Source organism: Lampetra planeri, chromosome 2 (assembly GCF_965212315.1).
Source record: "Lampetra planeri chromosome 2, kcLamPlan1.2.h2, whole genome shotgun sequence".
Lineage (NCBI taxonomy): Eukaryota > Metazoa > Chordata > Hyperoartia > Petromyzontiformes > Petromyzontidae > Lampetra > Lampetra planeri.
Genome location: NC_136108.1, coordinates 22,598,949 through 22,617,747, shown reverse-complemented (window position 1 = coordinate 22,617,747; position 18,799 = coordinate 22,598,949). Strand labels below are relative to the sequence as shown.

The 18,799-nt window shown below is 52.5% G+C and overlaps 1 protein-coding gene across 3 annotated transcripts in view; it reads left to right on the top strand.

Annotated features, from left to right (window-relative positions):
* Nucleotides 1-18,361, top strand: part of LOC144729991 (transcription initiation factor TFIID subunit 6-like) — a 38,762-nt gene extending 20,401 nt beyond the window's left edge. For all 3 annotated transcript variants that reach the window (XM_078610439.1, XM_078610431.1, XM_078610421.1), the window contains 6 exons: nucleotides 438-620; nucleotides 1,341-1,415; nucleotides 9,552-9,677; nucleotides 14,761-14,916; nucleotides 15,883-16,269; nucleotides 16,890-18,361. In XM_078610439.1, the coding sequence (XP_078466565.1) occupies nucleotides 438-620; nucleotides 1,341-1,415; nucleotides 9,552-9,677; nucleotides 14,761-14,916; nucleotides 15,883-16,269; nucleotides 16,890-17,459 (1,497 nt within the window). In that variant the 3' untranslated portion in view covers nucleotides 17,460-18,361. The remainder of the gene's footprint in view (nucleotides 1-437; nucleotides 621-1,340; nucleotides 1,416-9,551; nucleotides 9,678-14,760; nucleotides 14,917-15,882; nucleotides 16,270-16,889) is intronic.
* Nucleotides 18,362-18,799: the final 438 nt, after the last annotated feature.

Genomic DNA, 18,799 nt, shown 5'->3' with positions numbered 1-18,799 from the left:
AGGGTTACTGATGAGCTCCGTGTTGTGATGCCGGGCAGTGTTGTGATGAGCTGTGTGTTGTGAAAGTCGAGCAGTGTTGTGGTGGGCTCGCTGATGAGCTGCGTGTTGTCGAAGCCAGGCAGTGTGTTGGTGGGCTCGCTGAAGAGTTGTGAAAGCCTGACAATGTGGTGGTGGGTTCGCTGACGAGTTGTGGTTTGTGGAAGCCGGCAGTGTGGTTGTGGGCTCGCTGATGAGCTGTGTGTTGTGGAAGCCAGGCAGTCTGATGGTGGCCCCACTGATGAACTGTGTGTTGTGGAAGCTGGCAGTGTGGTGGTGGTTCGCTGATGAGCTTTTTGTTGAGCACGTTATTTTAATCTCACAAATTGGTCCGTACCTTGAAACGCAGAGTCTCTGTATCAAGGCTGCTGCTACTGTGTCTGCGTGCACTGCTGCAACAGCTACATGAGCTGATGCCCGCCATGCTGTCATGCGTCGTGAGCCGCCAGCTGTGCCAGCGGCCAGACGTCGACAACCACTGGGCGCTGCGGGACTTTGCGTCGCGCATCGCGGCCCAGGCGTGCAGGATGTACACGTCACCTGCCAACGCCCTGCTGGGCCGTACCTCCAAGGTCATGCTCAAGGTGTGCGATGCGCGTCTCACCGCGTGTGCGACACGTGTCTCAGCGTGTCTCATGCGTGTCTCAAGGCACGAGTACACATGACTCTCACACCTCCACAACCCAAACGTCCATATTCCAAGTGATGGCTCGAGCTGGGCTCTGGCTCCGATGAGGCATGGCTCACTCAAAGCCATGCGCTTAACATGAGTCGGCTCTTGAGTATGGGTCCCTGCCACGCTCAGGATTCCCATGAGGCTGAGCCTGAGCCTGGCCATGGCTGAGCCGCTCCATCGTGTGTCTTCGGAAACCAATGGAGCGGCTAAAGCCTGAGCTGAGCCTGAGCTTTAAAAGCTGAGCCAGAGCCGTGACTAAGAATGTCCCGAAGACTTCACTCTTGTTCGATCCATACTAATGATCATAGCCAAGGCCAAAACTCTCACGACTACAGCCCTGAATTATTAACTGCTACCCCATGATACCATCTCAAGGGGTGCCTGATCTAATGTTTTCACATTCCCCAAACTTTACAACTCCTCTGTCAAAGCACTATCGGGATAAACAACAGCATCCAGTCAATACATAATTCCCATGTCACTGCCCCGCCATGATCACGAGTTGCCACTATTTAATCTGTACTGCCTGCTGTCTCTCTCATCAATCCCATTGTCACCATCTCACTCCATCTAGCCTGTACCGTCTTGCACGTAACGGTTATGATCCCCTCCCCCCCCCCTACGCCAGAGCCTGAGTGACTCCGCGGCGGTGTGGACCACACACTACGGCTGCCTCGCTGTGCTGTGCGAGCTGGGACCAGAGGTGTGGGTCACACTACCACCATGCTGCCCTTTTCACGATGCTTATCATTGTCGGCCTCATGGTAATCATTTAGTACACTTGGGTTTTGGAGCTGTTTTTATACTCATAGAGAAATGTATTTTATCAGGTAAAGGCCACTGAGCTATTAGCCCTTTTCTAGAAGCCGCCTGGTCACACATGGTAGTTCAACGAAGTGGCTTATCACGTGTGGGAATTTATAGTAGCAGCCAGATACTCTAAACGCATGGGGAGAGAGAGTGAAATGTTCCTTGGTTCTTTCGGTAAAGTCACGTAGAAAGAAAATAAATTAAATAATAGAATACGACGTTTCGATTACAACACAAGCAATCGTCATCAGGTAGAAAACAAACCTAGTGAACTTAGAAATGCAATGCAATCCAATACAGAGAGTTGGCCAACACAACAGTTAGCACCTTACCTGGTGGTTATGTTCTTCCAAATGTAATCAACGACTTCCATGACGATCTTGACTGGCGTCTTTTATTGATAGAATTCTTGCACAGCTCAGTCCCGCTCTCCCCGTATGTCCCTTCCTTCTTTACGGCCGGGGACGAGCCGTTCTTTCTGTTCGCCTCTCTCTCACTCCCTGATCCTGCCGCTGGCTGGCGGCGTGCTGGAAGGAGAGACGAACCTCGCTGGGTTCCGCCACTTGGTTGTTGGCGAAGAGAGGTTTGTGCAGCGACACGGTCCGGACTTGAGGCTTCACACACCGACCCCTGAGTCCTCCGCTGCCCCTGCTTATATCCCTCTCGGCGGAGCTTAGCTCCGCCCCCCTCGTGGAACCTTCCCGATGGTTCCCGCACGTTCCCCTTTGACTCCGCCCATTACCTTTGGCCCAGATATATCCCCGCTTGGGATTGGATACCCGCTACCCGGTGGTGGCCATGCGGGTACCCCTTTCCGCCCATTAGATGGCGCTTTCTCATTACATCACCCCCCTCCAGCCATAATGAAAAAACTAGCCGTCCCGGCTAGGGTCAATATTAGAGGCCGACTGAAATTTGATTTAGGTTTCGGCGCCAAAAGTTGGCAAATGGCCACTTTCAGCATACTTTCGGTTTTGGTCGAAAGTACATTTTTTACTTTCAGCATACTTTCGGTTTTGGCCGAAAGTAAATTATTTACTTTCGGTCTGGTTTCGGTTTCAGCCGAAACTGATATTGACTTTCGGTCATCAACCGAAGATGTATTTTTAGAATATAACACTAGTGCGACGTCTATCTCTCTGCCTATCGGCTGGTCAGTCGGCGCTAGGCAATCCCATGCGATAGGCTGCAGACACACGTCAGCAGCAGCTTAGGAGCAAGGTTAGCGCCGCAACCATGTACAGTACTGCTAATGTCAACAGACGGCAGCCTGCATCTGCATCCGTGGGTGGAGTCTCTTTGGCGGGACGACAAGTTTACACGCATGTTGATACCGAGATTCGAAGTCTGACAATATTGATTTTCAGTTGGTTAATAGTTCCGTAGCGAATTAGTGATAACGAAATTACGAATCTGAGTGAAATAGAAAATTAAAGTTAATAAACGGAGCAGTTAATCACTAAAGTCGATTCTGATGCCAGCAAGGCGCTGCAACCTACTGGGCGAGAATACGGATAAAGTGGTATTTCTTAACTACAACATTCGTTTGTTTGGATATAATTACTAAGTAAGTAACGCCTAAATATTTGATATTTAGCGACTCTTACTGCAGGCTCTGAATGATTAGTTCTAGATTTCTTTTGAATTAAAGTAGCATTGCATCATGACATATTTCATAGATCTTGTGGTCTCGGTCGAAAGTGTAGTTAAACTTTCGGTTTCTGCTTCGGTTTCGGCCGAAAGTGTAGTTAAACTTTCGGTTTCGGCTTTGGTTTCGGCCGAAAGTCAATATTTAACTTTCGGTCTGGTTTTGGTTTCAGCCGAAACCAGAAATTCAGTTTCGGTTGGCCTCTAGTCAATATAGTTACGAGTAATGGAGAGACGTGGTAAGAACCCAAAGGTAAGAAATATAAGGCCATACCCAACAAGGACAAGGCGATAAAATTAAGAATTAACTTTGAGAGTAAAAGAAGTAAGACAAAACCCATAACACAGGTAGAGTAATAACATGCAGCAATGTCAACAAAACCGACACGTTTTGGAACGAGTCCGTGACGCCGGACCATCCGCGGTAGCCGCAATTCGGTCCGCGTTGGCCGACACATTGGGAGGCAGGACCGGCGATTGAGGAGTAGACAGGTCCGTCGCAATCGGGCTGGTCTGGGCAGGGTTACCGCCTGCAATGGTGGTCAAGGGTCCGGATGCTGTGGGCGGCAAAACAGAATCCCACGGGGGATCACCCTGTAACCGCACCGGCCCCAGTTTGTCGGACACGTCAGACCCCGGCAGACTAATTACTGGAGATGAAGAAACGACATGCGGGGAATTGAATGGTTTCAACCGAGATGGGTGGACGAACGACCGACGACGACCCGCCCGAATGCGTACACATTGCGGACTTCTAATCTCAACCACCTCAACAGGACCGTGCCACGTCTTATGTAATTTGGGAGAAGTGCCAACGGGCACCTGAGGGCAATGTAGCCAAGCCCTGTCACCAATGGACCACGGCATATCACGACCGGACCTGCGCGCACAGCGCTCATTGCACGCCAGTGTCTTTTCGGTATTAATTCTAGCCGCCTCCTGAGTCTCAGAAATCTGGCGCAGGGAGTCCCAAACATGGTCCAGCAGGGTGGATTTCGTGCTGCCAACAGGCGCCCCCAATTGAGCATCTATAGGTGGCACATTTTTCCTCCCATGCATAAGAAAAAACGGCGAAAATCCCGTGGAAGCATGCGTGGCTATCCTGTACATTTGGAACATGCATCCTGTACACTTGGAACATGCAAATCCCAATCAGCCTGTTTAGCATCTACAGCCTGACAAAGCATAGCGGTCAAGGTCCGATTTAACTGTTCGACCTTACCATTGGTCTGAGGGTGGTATGGCGACGTCCTGATTTTCTTAGTGCCCAGTGTGTCGCAAACATTGCGTAACAATTTAGAAGAAAAATTACGACCTTGGTCTGTTAGCAGTGGTTCCGGAGCACCTTTGTCCATTTAAGAATGCATCAGCCGATTAGTCAGGCAATGGCCAAGCCATCGGCCACCGAGAAAAATATTCCACTCCCACCAAAAGATATTTGTTTCCCCTAGGAGGGATCGGAAAGGGGCCCAGTACATCCAGCGCCATTAACTCGTTGATATGCGATACTGAAATAGATTGCAGCGGCAGATGACACTTCTCCTGCGGTGGCTTCCTCCGAGCACATTCAGGGCATGAATGGATAAATTTAGAAACATGGGCAGTCATGCTAAGCCAATAGTTATCTCGTTGCAATGTCAGCAAGGATTTTTGAACACCAAGTTGCAACAATTTTTCCCCGTGCAGCACGCGAATCAAGCCGTCACGTAGAGCAACGGGAACAACAAGCCACCAGCGATCCAGCATATCATCCCTCCACATCAAAAGGCCGTCATGAAAAACCAAGCGGCCACCCTCATCCGACATAGAAGACTTATGTGTGTGTTCTACTAGACGCCGTAAAGTCCGTAAGGAGTCATCCAGCAGCTGCTCGTGCACCCACACAGAGCGCAGAAGTCGTTATAGTCAGCCGGAGCATCTGCGTTGTGCGCGGTTGGATTGACAACCGCGGACATGACAGGTCGCGGTAACGAGGCAACAGGCGCACGACTCGTTCCAGAGGAACACGCGCAGCGATGCGCATGCGGCAGTCACGACAGGGCATCCGCGTTACAATGCCGGGAGCCCTTATGATAAACCACATCGAACGAAAATTCCTGCAATATCTCGAGCCAACGAGACAGCTGGCCGGCTGGTTGCTCGACTTTCAGGCAGTACTGGAAAGGCCGCATGATCAGTGCGGACTGAATTTCCTGCTGTAGAGGTAGGGTCTGTATTGCTATACAAAATAAACAATCGCCAAAAGTTCCCGTCGAGTGACGCAATAGCGACTTTCCGCAGGGGAGAGGACACGGCTGCCATAAGCGACCACCTTTTCGACACCGTTTTTCACTTAGAATAAGAGCACCGATGCCCGTATCGCTAGCATCGATGTCGAGGGTAAACGGCAAGGAAAAATCTGGATATTCAAGCGTGGGCGCATCTGACAATTGTTCGTGGAGAGCCACGAACGCAGCTTCCTCCTCCGGACCCCATCTGAACCTCTGATTTTTAGCAGTCAATGCGTGCAAGGGTTTAGCGACCATAGCGAAATTTGGCACGAACCGACGGTAATACGAAGCAAATCCGACGAAACTGCGCACATCACCCATGCATGTGGGGGTTGGCCAATCACGAACAAATGCAATTTTCGCCGGGTCCGTGGCAATGCCATCGGAACTGACAACATGGCCCAAATAACGCACCGAATTTTGCAACAAGGGACATATTTTCGGCTTGAATTTCAAGTTAGAGTGCATCCTATCAAAAACGGAGTGCAGGCGGTGGAGGTGCTCATCAAAAGTGCGACTGAAAACAATGACATCATATATATAAATGAGGCAAGTGTCCCACTGCAACCCGGCCAAGACGAGCTCCATTAAGCATTGAAGCCGAACTCAAGGCCATCGGAACGCAATTAAACTGAAAAAGTCCCTGAGGCGTATGGAAAGCGGTTTTCTGTTTCGATGAGTCATCCAAAGGCAATTGCCAGAACCCGGAGGACAAATCGAGAGTCGAGAAATACCACGCCCCGGACAAAGCATCAAGGGAGTCATCCATGCGCGGGAGCGGATACGCATCGGCCACTTTGTTCAACTTGCGTAAATCAACGCAGAATCTGAGGTTACCATCCTTCTGCTTAATGAGCATGCCCCACGGGCTATTTCACGGCGAAATAATATTTGCGGCCAGCATGTCATTGACAGCGTGTTGCACGTGTTCTTTCTCCACCGGACTCATTCGATGCGAATTTTGATGGATGGGGCTGGCGTCACTCGTATCAATATGGTGCGACAAAAGGACGTGCTTTCCAAATCGAAATCTTTTACTAAAGACATCTGAGAATTCACACAAGTGAACACAACTTGTTCCACTGCTCGGACGACAAGGATAAATTCTTTCCACATAACTCTGCGACCCACCGATTGTCCGAAATAGAAGAGGGATGAGTCGCCCCCACCAGTGGATGCGACTCAACCTCGTCGTGTTCCGAAAAGGCGGTGGTGGCATGGGCCAACACCGTGCCAGCAGGAACAACAACTGCATCCGGCCCCCCATTAAGAACCTGCAAGAATGGGGCCTGCTCAGAACGAACGATCGTCTGTGTGCTAGCAAGCCTCGGGTCGCAGTATTAGATGGGGTCAGAAAGACGCCAGACACCGCACTATCGCATCGGATTCCCTTACGATAACGCAACGGCACTAGCATTTGGGAACCCGGCGGAATTTCGACCGCGACATCAGCTAGCGTCTGTACGGCGGCACACAACGGCGAACGCAAGAGCGGCGATGGTAGGAAAAACTATTTGCGACCCAACGGCATTTCCAAGCAGCCCTGGTCCACCAAGATCTTAACAGGCATTCTCCGAAGGAAATCGGTGCCTAACAAACAGGGCACGGCTAGCAACCTGGAGATCAAAACCGGCCCCGACGCCACGACATCACCGATCGCAATATGGGTGTCCACCTGGCTGATGATGCCCATGCTACCGCCGTTAGCGGCGGCACAAGCGTCAAAGGCTGGATAGACTTGCGAAACGGGGATCGACAATAATTGAAAGATAACATCAGAAATTATCGTAGCGGAAGCCCCCATGTCCACGAAGACGCAAACATCCACCCCTGAATCGAACCAGGCACAGCCGAGGATCCCGCAGCCACAGCGACCACGCGATGCGCTAGTTTTTTCCATTGTGTTACCGAAATGGGCCACCCTTTAGCAACACACAACCCACGATGTGAATGAATGTGCCCCGTGCCATGAGATGCATGAGGTGGTGAATTTGGCCGGGTGTCCGACGCATACCGACTCGCCTGTGTGGGAGGATGTTGAGCCGTCGGAGCAGCAACCGAAGTCGGTGTTGTTGAGCTCCCCAGTCATCACCCCGACATGGCCTGTTGAACCCTCGGCGACGTGCAGCATCGCCCCGTCTTCGATCTCAAGGAGGGGAACCGACACCGTGGGATCACCCTCGGAAGCCGCGTCTTCAGGTGGCATGTGTACAACTTTAGTTGGTGACCACCCCTTTGGCTCCCCGTCTCGGCTAGGATCACCCGTCCACGCAGCCATCTGCGACCCCCGCTGTAGGCTCTCGTGTGCGTGAAGGCATCTGGCGGCCCATCGAGATGACTGCACAGCATGACCAAACGCCGGTAGAAGCACCCCCATGTCCCTTGCCAGAGCCAACATCCGTACATGACCAACGAGTCAAGGGCCTCTTGTTTAACATCAGCGTAGACAGCCACAGCCAATGCCATCAGAGCACTACGGTAGGCGAGAGGAGACTCGGAGCTTCCCCGCCTCCGTTGCATGAACTTGGTTCGTAGACTTCTGCCATCTCAGTGTACGCATCTTGTAAAGTTTTCTTCTTGTCAGGGGAAATCGACCTGAACACTGCCAGAGCGTCGTCATCCAAGACGTTCGGCAGAGCGACCAACGCCTCCTCCTCCTCCGACCAATGTACTGACCGAAATGCCGCCTCGAACTGCCAAGTATAAAGGCGCTCCAATCACCGCCAGCAGCGACAAATTCTTTAACGTGCGGAAGCCGGCGGGTGCGCTCGGCCCCGTTATGTCCAACTGCAGCAGCGGCCCCCGCAGGTTGCGCACCACGCGGCTCTTCTGAAATAGCGGGCTCCGACCGCGCCCTTGCCGCGCCGCCCAAGATGGCGGCGTCCTGCTGGCCTCCACACAACTGGCCTCAACTGGTTGTGTGGAAGTCCACTCCGAAGCGGCAGGGGAGAGAGAGAGCGAATGGACCTGTGAGAGCCTGGTGAATTTTGGAGAGAGAAATGGGCAGTTTGAGATTTTTTTTGGAAGTGTGGTGCAATGCAACGCGGAGAGTCGGCTAGCACAAAGTTGGCACATGGCCTGGTTGATTGCATTCTCCAAAGATTGTGTCTGTGTTTTATCTCCCTCTCAAATTTAGCAATCTTTGGAAGAACGTAACCACCAGGTAAGGTGCTGACTGTTGTGTTGGCCGACTCTATGTTGGATTGCATTGTATTTCTAAGTTCACTAGGTTTGTTTTCTACCTGATGACGATTGCTTGTGTTGCAATCTAAATGTTTTATTCACAAAAGCTTCAAATTTAGTTAGAGTGAAATGTGTTGATAGTCTTTGCTCGGTCACCAATAACCACAAAAACGATCATGTTCACTAGGGTTTTCAACTAATTTGATCTGTCCCCAGGCTGGTGACTATCAATGCAGAGCATAAAAACAGGCATTATCAGGGGTTGGGATCGAACCCACGCCCTCCTGCGTACCAGGCGAGGGAGATAACATCTCGCCACTGCGGCGCTCCAGTCGTCACCGTCATCGGCCCCATCGTCATCGTAATCAACAGTAGTCATTGAGTACACTTGGGTCTTCGCACCATTCGCATAGCACGGGACTATCACAAAGAAAGATACTGCTGTATTTTACAGACAGTCTGCTCTATTTGGCCGCAGCAGGAAATGTTGCTCTGTGTGTAATCCCGATTGAGTGTGGCGGCAGGCTGGCGGCGCAGTAGTAACACCCGTGCCTCACAGCAAGAAGGGCCTGGGTTCGATTCCTGACTTGTGCTTCTTTGTGTGTGGAGTTTGTATTTTGTCCCCCCTGTTCTGAATGTGCTTCTTCTGGGTTCTCCGGGTTCCTCCCATAGCAATAACAAAAATACCCTCGCATTGTTACTGAAAATGACTCGATTAGGATTACACACAGCAGCAACGTCACCCCTGCTGACCACGGAGACTTGGCAGCACCCTCCTGAAAAAGTATCTGGAGACTGAGGCTTTCCTGGGTAAAGAAAGGCAATAATAATGATACAACAAGAACAATAATAATAATGAACCCTTGGGCAATGCGGCACCCCTCTCTGCCATGTGCTGTGACTGGGGCGGTCACCACTGTGGTCCCCAGGTGATCTCCTCGCTGGTGCTGCCCCGCCTCAAGCAAGAGGGAGAGAGAATCCGGTCGATCCTGAGCGGGCAGGCCATCAGCAGTGGCGATCTCTTTGGCGCCCAGCGCGTGGAGAACATCATCCTGGTGAGGTTGGTGGCGGTTGTGTGCCCTGAATGTTTCCATAACCCGGAGGAAGCCCGTGCAGAACATAGGGAGACTATTCATCCTTCACAGAGAGAGGCGCCCAAGTAGGGAATTGAACCCAGGGCCTTCTTGCTCCCGTAGCTTGGGTAAGGGTAAGTGTCAGCCTAAGGGTGAGGGGCTAGGGTCTGGATTACGGTCAGTGTTCATAGGTGATGGCCCTGGCGAGTGTTAGGTTCAACATCGCACGGTATGGGTAAAAAGACTATTCCAACCTGCACTGATTATAATCTGTTACGATGGGTTATTCTTGTCACTCACAGAATCGATCAATGGGGCAGTGTTGGTTAGGGTCATGGTCAGGACTAGGGATATGATCATAGTTAGGCATGTAAATTGTATCTCATCTGGTCTGTCATCCTTTTCAGTCTCATTTTGTCTGTTTCCTCTTTACGGTCTGATTCCAGCGTACCTGCCCTGTGTCGTTCTGCCTCACCCTGCCTCGTTCTGCCTCACCCTGCCTCGTTCTGCCTCACCCTGCCTCGTTCTGCCTCACCCCGTCTCGTTCTGCCTCACCTTGCCTCGTTCTGCCTCACCCTGTCTCGTTCTGCCTCACCCCGTCTCGTTCTGCCTCACCCTGCCTCGTTCTGCCTCACCCTGCATCGTTCTGCCTCACCCTGTCTCGTTCTGCCTCATCCTGTCTCGTTCTGCCTCACCCTGTGTCGTTCTGCCTCACCCTGCCTCGTTCTGCCTCACCCTGCCTCGTTCTGCCTCACCCTGCGTCGTTCTGCCTCACCCCGTCTTGTTCTGCCTCACCCTGCCTCGTTCTGGCTCAGTCTGTCTCGTTCTGCCTCACCCCGTCTCGTTCTGCCTCACCCCGTCTCGTTCTGCCTCACCCCGTCTCGTTCTGCCTCGCCCTGTCTCATTCTGCCTCACCCTGCATCGTTCTGCTTCACCCTGTCTCGTTCTGCTTCACCCCGTCTCGTTCTGCTTCACCCCGTCTCGTTCTGCCTCACCCCGTCTCGTTTTGCCTCACCCCGTCTCGTTCTGCTTCACCCCGTCTCGTTCTGCCTCACCCTGTCTCGTTCTGCCTCACCCCGTCTCGTTCTGCTTCACCCCGTCTCGTTCTGCCTCACCCCGTCTCGTTCTGCCTCACCCCGCCTCGTTCTGCCTCACCCCGTCTCGTTCTGGCTCACCCCGTCTCGTTCTGCCTCACCCCGTCTTGTTCTGGCTCACCCCGTCTCGTTCTGCCTCACCCTGCCTCGTTCTGCCTCACCCCGTCTCGTTCTGGCTCACCCTGTCTCGTTCTGCCTCACCCTGCCTCGTTCTGCCTCACCCCATCTCGTTCTGCCTCACCCCGTCTCGTTCTGCCTCACCCTGCCTCGTTCTGCCTCACCCTGTCTCGTTCTGCCTCACCCCGTATTGTTCTGCCTCACCCCGCCTCGTTCTGCCTCACCCCGTATCGTTCTGCCTCAACCTGTCTCGTTCTGCCTCACCCTGTATTGTTCTGCCTCACCCTGTCTCGTTCTGCCTCACCCTGCCTCGTTCTGCCTCACCCTGTCTCGTTCTGCCTCACCCCGCCTCGTTCTGCCTCACCCCGTCTCGTTCTGCCTCACCCCGTATCGTTCTGCCTCACCCTGTCTCGTTCTGCCTCACCCCGTATTGTTCTGCCTCACCCTGTCTCGTTCTGCCTCACCCCGTATCGTTCTGCCTCACCCCGTCTCGTTCTGCCTCACCCTGCCTCGTTCTGCCTCACCCTGCCTCGTTCTGCCTCACCCTGCGTCGTTCTGCCTCATTCCGTCTCGTTCTGCCTCACCCCGTCTCGTTCTGCCTCACCCCGTCTCGTTCTGCCTCACCCCGTCTCGTTCTGCCTCACCCTGCCTCGTTCTGCCTCACCCTGTCTCGGTCTGCCTCACCCTGCCTCGTTCTGCCTCACCCTGCCTCGTTCTGCCTCACCCTGTCTCGTTCTGGCTCACCCTGCCTCGTTCTGCCTCACCCTGCCTCGTTCTGCCTCACCCTGTCTCGTTCTGCCTCACCCTGCCTCGTTCTGGCTCACCCTGCCTCGTTCTGCCTCACCCTGCCTCGTTCTGCCTCACCCCATATCGCTCTGCCTCACCCTGTCTCGTTCTGCCTCACCCTGCCTCGTTCTGTCTCACCCTGCCTCGTTCTGCCTCACCCCATATCGTTCTGGCTCACCCCGTATCGTTCTGCCTCACCCTGCCTTGTTCTGTCTCACCCTGCCTCGTTCTGCCTCACCCTGTCTCGTTCTGCCTCACCCTGCCTCGTTCTGTCTCACCCTGCCTCGTTCTGCCTCACCCCATATCGTTCTGGCTCACCCCGTATCGTTCTGCCTCACCCTGCCTTGTTCTGTCTCACCCTGCCTCGTTCTGCCTCACCCCGTATCGTTCTGGCTCACCTTGTCTTGTTTTACCTGTATTCTCTCTCACCGGTACTTTCTTGTAAAATTTTGACGTGAAACTTTCGTGACTGCAGGAATTCATATTCTTGGTTCTTTCGGTAAAGATGTCATCAACCACTTTGGGTCATGACTTGATTTGTGTTTTCTTATCAACTTCTACCGTCAGCAGTGTGAATGGGTGTAGCGAGGTGCAATGCCCCCCCCCCCATCTCTACCCCCCTCTCTCCCCTGATCTCTACGCCCCCCCTCTCTCTCCCCCCTATCTCTACCCTCTTCCTCCCCCCATTGTCTAACACATTTGGACTGCACCCTCGCCTTTCAGCTCCACCTCTATCTCTAACCCCCCCTCTCTCTTTCCCCTATCTCTGCCCCCTCCCTCCCCCCATTGTCTAACGCACACGCTTTACTTGTGTAGAGGAGTCATGTGAGCAACCATGAACGGGCGAACAGAGGGAGGTGCGAGCGAGTTGACAGCCGAGGATGACGTCATGTCACGGGTGCTGTAAGGGGGTACTTAAGGGGGACCCCTTGACGAAAGCGGGGTCGTGGTGGGGAACCAGGGAAAGGATCGGCTGGAAGAAGAGAGCTAAGGGATAGCCGAGAGTGGGGTCCGGAGTATTCAGTAGGGATCGGCTGAAAAAGGGTTTCTCTCTCCTCATCGCCGGACGGTGTTGGATGAGCCCCCGTTCCGGGCAGACGAGTGAGAGAGCCCTTAAGGATAGCCGAAGGCAGGACCAGGTACTGTTGAGAGTCCGGGGTAAGGACCCAGATAGAGGACACCTACCTCTGGTGTGAGTTAGAGCGTTGAGTTTAACAGTGTTTAATAAACGGCAACAGCCTTGTAGTAAATCCCATCTCCGTGTGGTCTTACTGCACCAACACTTGTGTAGTGTGGTAAAATACGTGGTGCGCACTGTTGGCCGAGGGCAACCGAGGGCAGGCAGGTGCGCGTGTGCAACGTGAGGTTGCACGAGCAAACCTCCACATTATTAAGGGGAGAATCGGGTGCAGACGGGGTCGGCCTGGGGTTGCACGCTGACACCAGACGTGTTTCGAGGGAGACGTGCGATAAGGGGTGATTGATGGCCTGACAAGCGCCAGCCTGTCTGGCCCTAAAGAGACACAAGGGAGGAGCTGGATAATTGGGAGGAGGATATAAGGAGGCGCGTGATAGCGGAGCGGGAGTTCTGGTTGCTGGGACCAAGGTGAAGACATCTCGCCGTTGCCGCTCAAGCCAGGGACGGATCTCAACCCTCACGAGTCGCCGGGCGGGTGATAGTTGATCTCCCCGCCCGGATTGGACGAGTGAGTGGGTCTGAGGGAACGTAGGCGAGGGCAGCGGCGCAGAGTGAGGGAAGCTTCGTGCAAGCCTCTGTGTGAGCGCTGCTGTGTGCGAGCTCTGTGTGAGCGAAGCTATGTGCGAGCCTCTGTGTGAGCGAAGCTGTGTGCAAGCCTCTGCTGCTGTGTGCATGCTCTGTGTGAGCGCTGCTGTGTGCGAGCTCTGTGTGAGCACTGCTGAGTTGCGGAGCCTCGAGTGCGGAGCTACCGCGAGCGGGAGCTGCTGTGTGCAGAGCTGTGAGTGCGGAGCTGCTGAGAGGAAGAGCTGCCGCAGGCAGGTTAGCGAGGTGTAAAGTAAATAGGGGAAGTTAGTTAACAAAAGTGACCGTATAGACAGAGACAGGAGTGTCTACAACTGAATAGAGTAACAAAGTGTAAGCAGGTGACCTGTAACAACATGTCTGACTGAGTGATTTTACAAGACACTACACCTGTACTTCTGGTGCTTTGCTCCTACATTTGCGCTGGCTGCCCCGCCCGTGCTGTTTACGCCGCACAGCTTTGCTCACTTTGAAAGCTCTTATAAGCAGTTTCATTTGGAGGCTTGCCCCCTCTTTTCTCTTCGCCTAAAGAAGACCGCTTGTGTTGCGATCGAAACGTGGTGTTTTTTTTTACTTTTATTATTTTCATAAACTTTTATTTATTTATTTTCTATCTACGTGACTTTACCGACAGAACTAATAATGTGACTTTCTTGTTCGTTTTATTTTGGTTGCACTGCTGTGGTTTTATGGACCACACGGTCCATCTTGCTGCCGTCTGGTTTATTCTGACCATTATGTGCATATTTTTTGTAAACGTATATTGTCCACCAATTCGATTTTACACTTGTTTACCCAGCAAGGTCTCAGTGAGTCTCTAGACAATTTTTGCAGGAGGGTCCTGCCAAGTTTTCACAGTTCAGGGACAATGTTGCTGCTGTGTGTGATCCCCATTGAGCGCTTGGTAGGTAATTATTACCATTGAAAGTTTTTGGCCAATACCAGTTACATTGTAAGTGTTTTTTGAGCTATGGGAGGAAACTGGAGAATCCGTAAGAAACCCATGCAGAACAGGGGGAAAACATACAGACTCCACACAAAGGTGGCAGAGTTGAGAATCGAACCCAGGGCCTTTTTGCTGTGAATCACAAGTGTTGCCGACGTGCCACCCTGTCATCCTACATGTATCATCACTGTCATCATCGTCATCATCGTCATTGTCATCATAATAATTGATGTGAATGATGAGTTACTTGCACATTAATGTTGGGGCTTGCCTTTGTCTGTCTTGTCCCTTTGCTACCCTCTCATCTGCTCCCCCTGCCCCCCTACGCCCGCTGCCCAACAGAAGCACTGCGCACCGGTGCTGGCGCAGCAGCGCGCGGTGCCAGACGTGGTGCCCGCGTACTGCGACGACTATGGCTGGCTGGGCCCCGCGCTGTGTGAGCACGTGCTGCGCGCTCGCTCGCTCGCCCTGCGCTCCACGCTTTCCTTGCAAGCACAGGTCAGAGGGTGCTGTCATGAGTCCGGGGGTGTCCGCTCTGCTCCCACTCCACGTCTTGTCCCCTTCTTTCCCAGTCTTCTCTCCTTCTCTCTCTTCTGTCCCTCCTTTTCCCTGTGCCCAATCCCATCTTCGCTCCTTCTCCCTCCTTGCACCCCTCCACTGGAATGAACTTGCCCTGTTTATTAAGCAGCACTGCCCATAGACTAACACTGCCCATAACACTGCCCATAACACTGCCCATAGACTCAACAGTGCCCATAGACTCAACACTGCCCATACTCAATACTATCTCTGTATATTCAGCTGTCTCCTTCCTTGACCTCCTATTTCTCTCTTAAAGCCTCATCTCTTCTCTATTGCCCATTCTCATCCCTCACCCCTCCACTTCTTCCCGTCCCTCCCCTACCATTTCGTGATCCCTAAGTATCCCTCTTTGGCTATCACTCATTCCACAATTGTTGTATGCCCCTGCCATCTGCATCATTCCATTCTGTCACCGCTTTGTAAGCTATATCAGAGAGTGCCTTTAGTGAAGTGAGGGGTACTTAGTGAAGGCACTCTAAATATAAATTAGAATTAGATTGGTTTCTTGTGTGTTCCCCGGGGATGTCAACAGGCTGAACGTGAAGAGGGCTCTGTTACTAGTGCAGGAAACTTAGGGCCTGAAACACAAAGGAAGAGACGCGCAGAGGTGCAGAGATAGAAATGGAGCGAGATGCACACAGAGTCTCTCTAAGAGGGACACCTAGACAGATGTAGAAACAAAGAATGAGAGGGGGACAGACACGAGGTCCTCATGGCAAGACTATCCAAGAAAAACACTTGACTGTTGTATATAAAAACAGACTTTCCTATTGTATACAAGTCTAAGGTCCTCTGCGGGTTGTATTTTGCGTTCTCCAAGTTCCTCTGCGTCTTTGTTCACACACGGTCATTATGCGCCCCTCTCCGTGTGCCGTCCGCTAGCGGAGCACGGTGGGAGCTCAAAGCGCCGTCCCAGCCAGCGTCGCCGCCCAGGGCCCCGCGGCCCCCAGCGGCGTTCCACGACTGCCGCCCACCCCCGCCAGATCCACGACAATGGCACCCGCGGCACCAGCGGCAGTGGCAGGGCCTCCGTCCGGCCGAGCGCTCCCCACGTTGGCGACGCCATCGGCGCCGGGTCCCCCGTCGGCGAGTGCCGGCGCTGCCTCCCTCGAGGCACGGTGCTGGGCGGTGGCCAAACCAGCGATGGCCGACGGGGTCTTAAAAGAGCGGCTCCTATCCCCGTCGCCGCCACCACCACCACCGGCGCCAGCCAAGCAGCTCATGGCAGTGTCCAGCAGCACGGCAGCGACGGCGGTCACTGTACCACAGGTGAGTGGCGCTTGCCCCCTTTCCCTTTCTGGATACTTTGTTTGGGTTTGAGAAACAAATTGGAGGAAGGTGCAAGCCGAAGGGCTGTAATTAGAGGTGGACGGATGGCTCAGCAGGTTCATCATGGACGTGTGTCAGAGCACCGAGCCAGCTACCGCTGAGGTCCTTGCTTTGGATGCAGGTTTAGCCACCCATGATTAAATTGAGGGTATTGAGTGCAGTGGACTAGTGGACTCAGTTTCGTCAGTAATGACTGTAATTGTGCTTTTGGAATTATTTAATGAAACAGATAAACACGTCCATAAATCTCGCAGCAAAGGATGCACTACATGGTGACATCGAACAGACCCAGGCCTCATTAGGTCTGATTATCCACACAAGGCGACACCTGTTCTTATGCCCTGTATTCATGATCACACGTTTTGGTCCTCAGTCTGGGACAAATCAAATTAGTCGTGCAGTCATTAGTGACCTAGCAGGGTAAAAGCAACACACTTCACTTGAGAGCACAGTTCAATCATCTGACCTCAAACCAGGATCTCAGTGGTGCTGGCTCCGTTTTCCCCAAACATCGACCGTGAGTACGGCAAGCCACCCAGCTCCTCATGTTTTCCCCGCAGGTTCTGTCGCTGGTGTCGGTCACGTCCTCTGCGGCTTCGTGCCACACCACCACCTCCCCCACGCTGGTGAAGCTGGCGTCGTCCGGAGCGCCCGGCGCAGCCCCTCACAAGTTCATTGTCGTGTCACTACCGGCCACCGCGAGCCGCTCTTCAGGGGGCCAGAAGTCGCCGGCCCCCACACTGGCCCAGCTGCAGCAACAGGTGGCACTCGGACGCCCGCACCCTTCAGGGTTCCTGCTGCAGGCCTCTCCTGCGGGGACGCACCACATTGTGCGGCTGCCCGGCGTGCAGGGACAGGCCCTGGGCAAGGCCCTGACGCAGATCGCGCGTGGCCAGGCGCTCACGCTGAAGCCGCAGAGCTCCCTCTTGGGGCAGGCATCCGCGGTCGAAGGTCGAGCGGTGGACCCGCTCGGGTCGGCCGCTCAAGGCCGGGGTGCGGAGTTAACCGTGGAAGCAAATGTGATTTTAGCGCAGATTCAGGCACCACCGCCGCTTGCGACCACCATTCAAGGCCAGATGGGGTGTGCGCCCTTAGGAAAGGCTGAGGTTTCTGACCAGCAAAGGCCCTGAGGTGTAGCAGTTTTGCAGAGAAGCCAGGCATGTTAAAAGTGGAAAAACAGTGGATCACACGTGTTATTTGCATGTTAAAGGAGATCGCTTGATGTCTCCCCCTCTTGGCTACAGCATTTCTTGGCTTAAAGATGCTGGTTTTTCTTACCCAGTTACCAAATTATCACCACTAACCCAGACCCAGAGAGTGGGACAGGGACCCTGTTGAGCCAGCAGCACTAAGCCCACAATACAAAATTAATGAGTTGATTGATTTCATGAGTTGTCATTCATTGTTTTCACGTTTATTTTACGTTTCCAAGTTTGATGGAAATTCAATTTCAGTTTGGATTTAAAGTCATGAGTCATCTAACAACTCATCCCCACTGCCACCATCAGGTGATTTCTACCACTTTGGGGGTTCCAATTAAATTTAATAGTTATTTGTTATGCTGTTTTACCATCATCTCATTTGTATTGCTTTTCATGCTGGTAGCCTCCAACCAAATCCTCCTGAATGTGCTAAATCTCACCGGATCTTGAAAGTTAAGCCGGGTGGAGTCTGGTTTTGTAGGTGGGAGGATGTGAGGTGGCCAGGGGGTGAATCCGTGCAGATCTGGGCACTCACAGTTTCTTTACAAGTGCCACTCATTCGTGAGAAAGTGGCCACCATCCCAATGCAGGATCCTCGTGAAGTGTTTCGAGACTTAGTGTTACTTTTCTAGGTAAATATTTGTTCTTGTTAAATATGACATTAATTACATGTTCTCATCCAAAGGACCAGTGGTTAAGGTTCTTTGTCGAGAATCACTGTGCGTGTTTGGCAGTGTGTTGATTCGTTAAGCACTCTGCTGAGTCCCACAGGGGCACCGTGGTGGGGCCTGGGATGGTGCTGTCGTGAGACTGTTTAATAAATTACTGCAAATGGACCAAGTTTGAAGTTGTCTCATTCATGTTGCTTGCATTCTGTTCTCAAACATGACCTGTTTTGTTTCATTTGACCTTGAAATAGTTCTCCCAGTTTTGTGCCGTCGGTTGCATCTCATGTCCGTTTATAACTCTTGCAAAGCAGTGCATTACCCATGCAATTAGATTTCACAGAACTACTTTTGAGACCTCTTCAGATAACTTTAATTCAAACGATTCCAATTTATTATATTTCATGGATAAAAATATCAGGAAACATGCACTGATTGAAAAACGTGCTTCTTAAGGAAAATTATTGGTATATTGCTCTTCATCAAATTCAGATTTTCGTAAGCATTCCATTCCACTCTCAAGTCGTTTGTGTCATCACTGTGATTAATATTTGCATTGAGCAACTGCCGCAGGTATAATTATTGTGTTGCTCATTAAAGTCT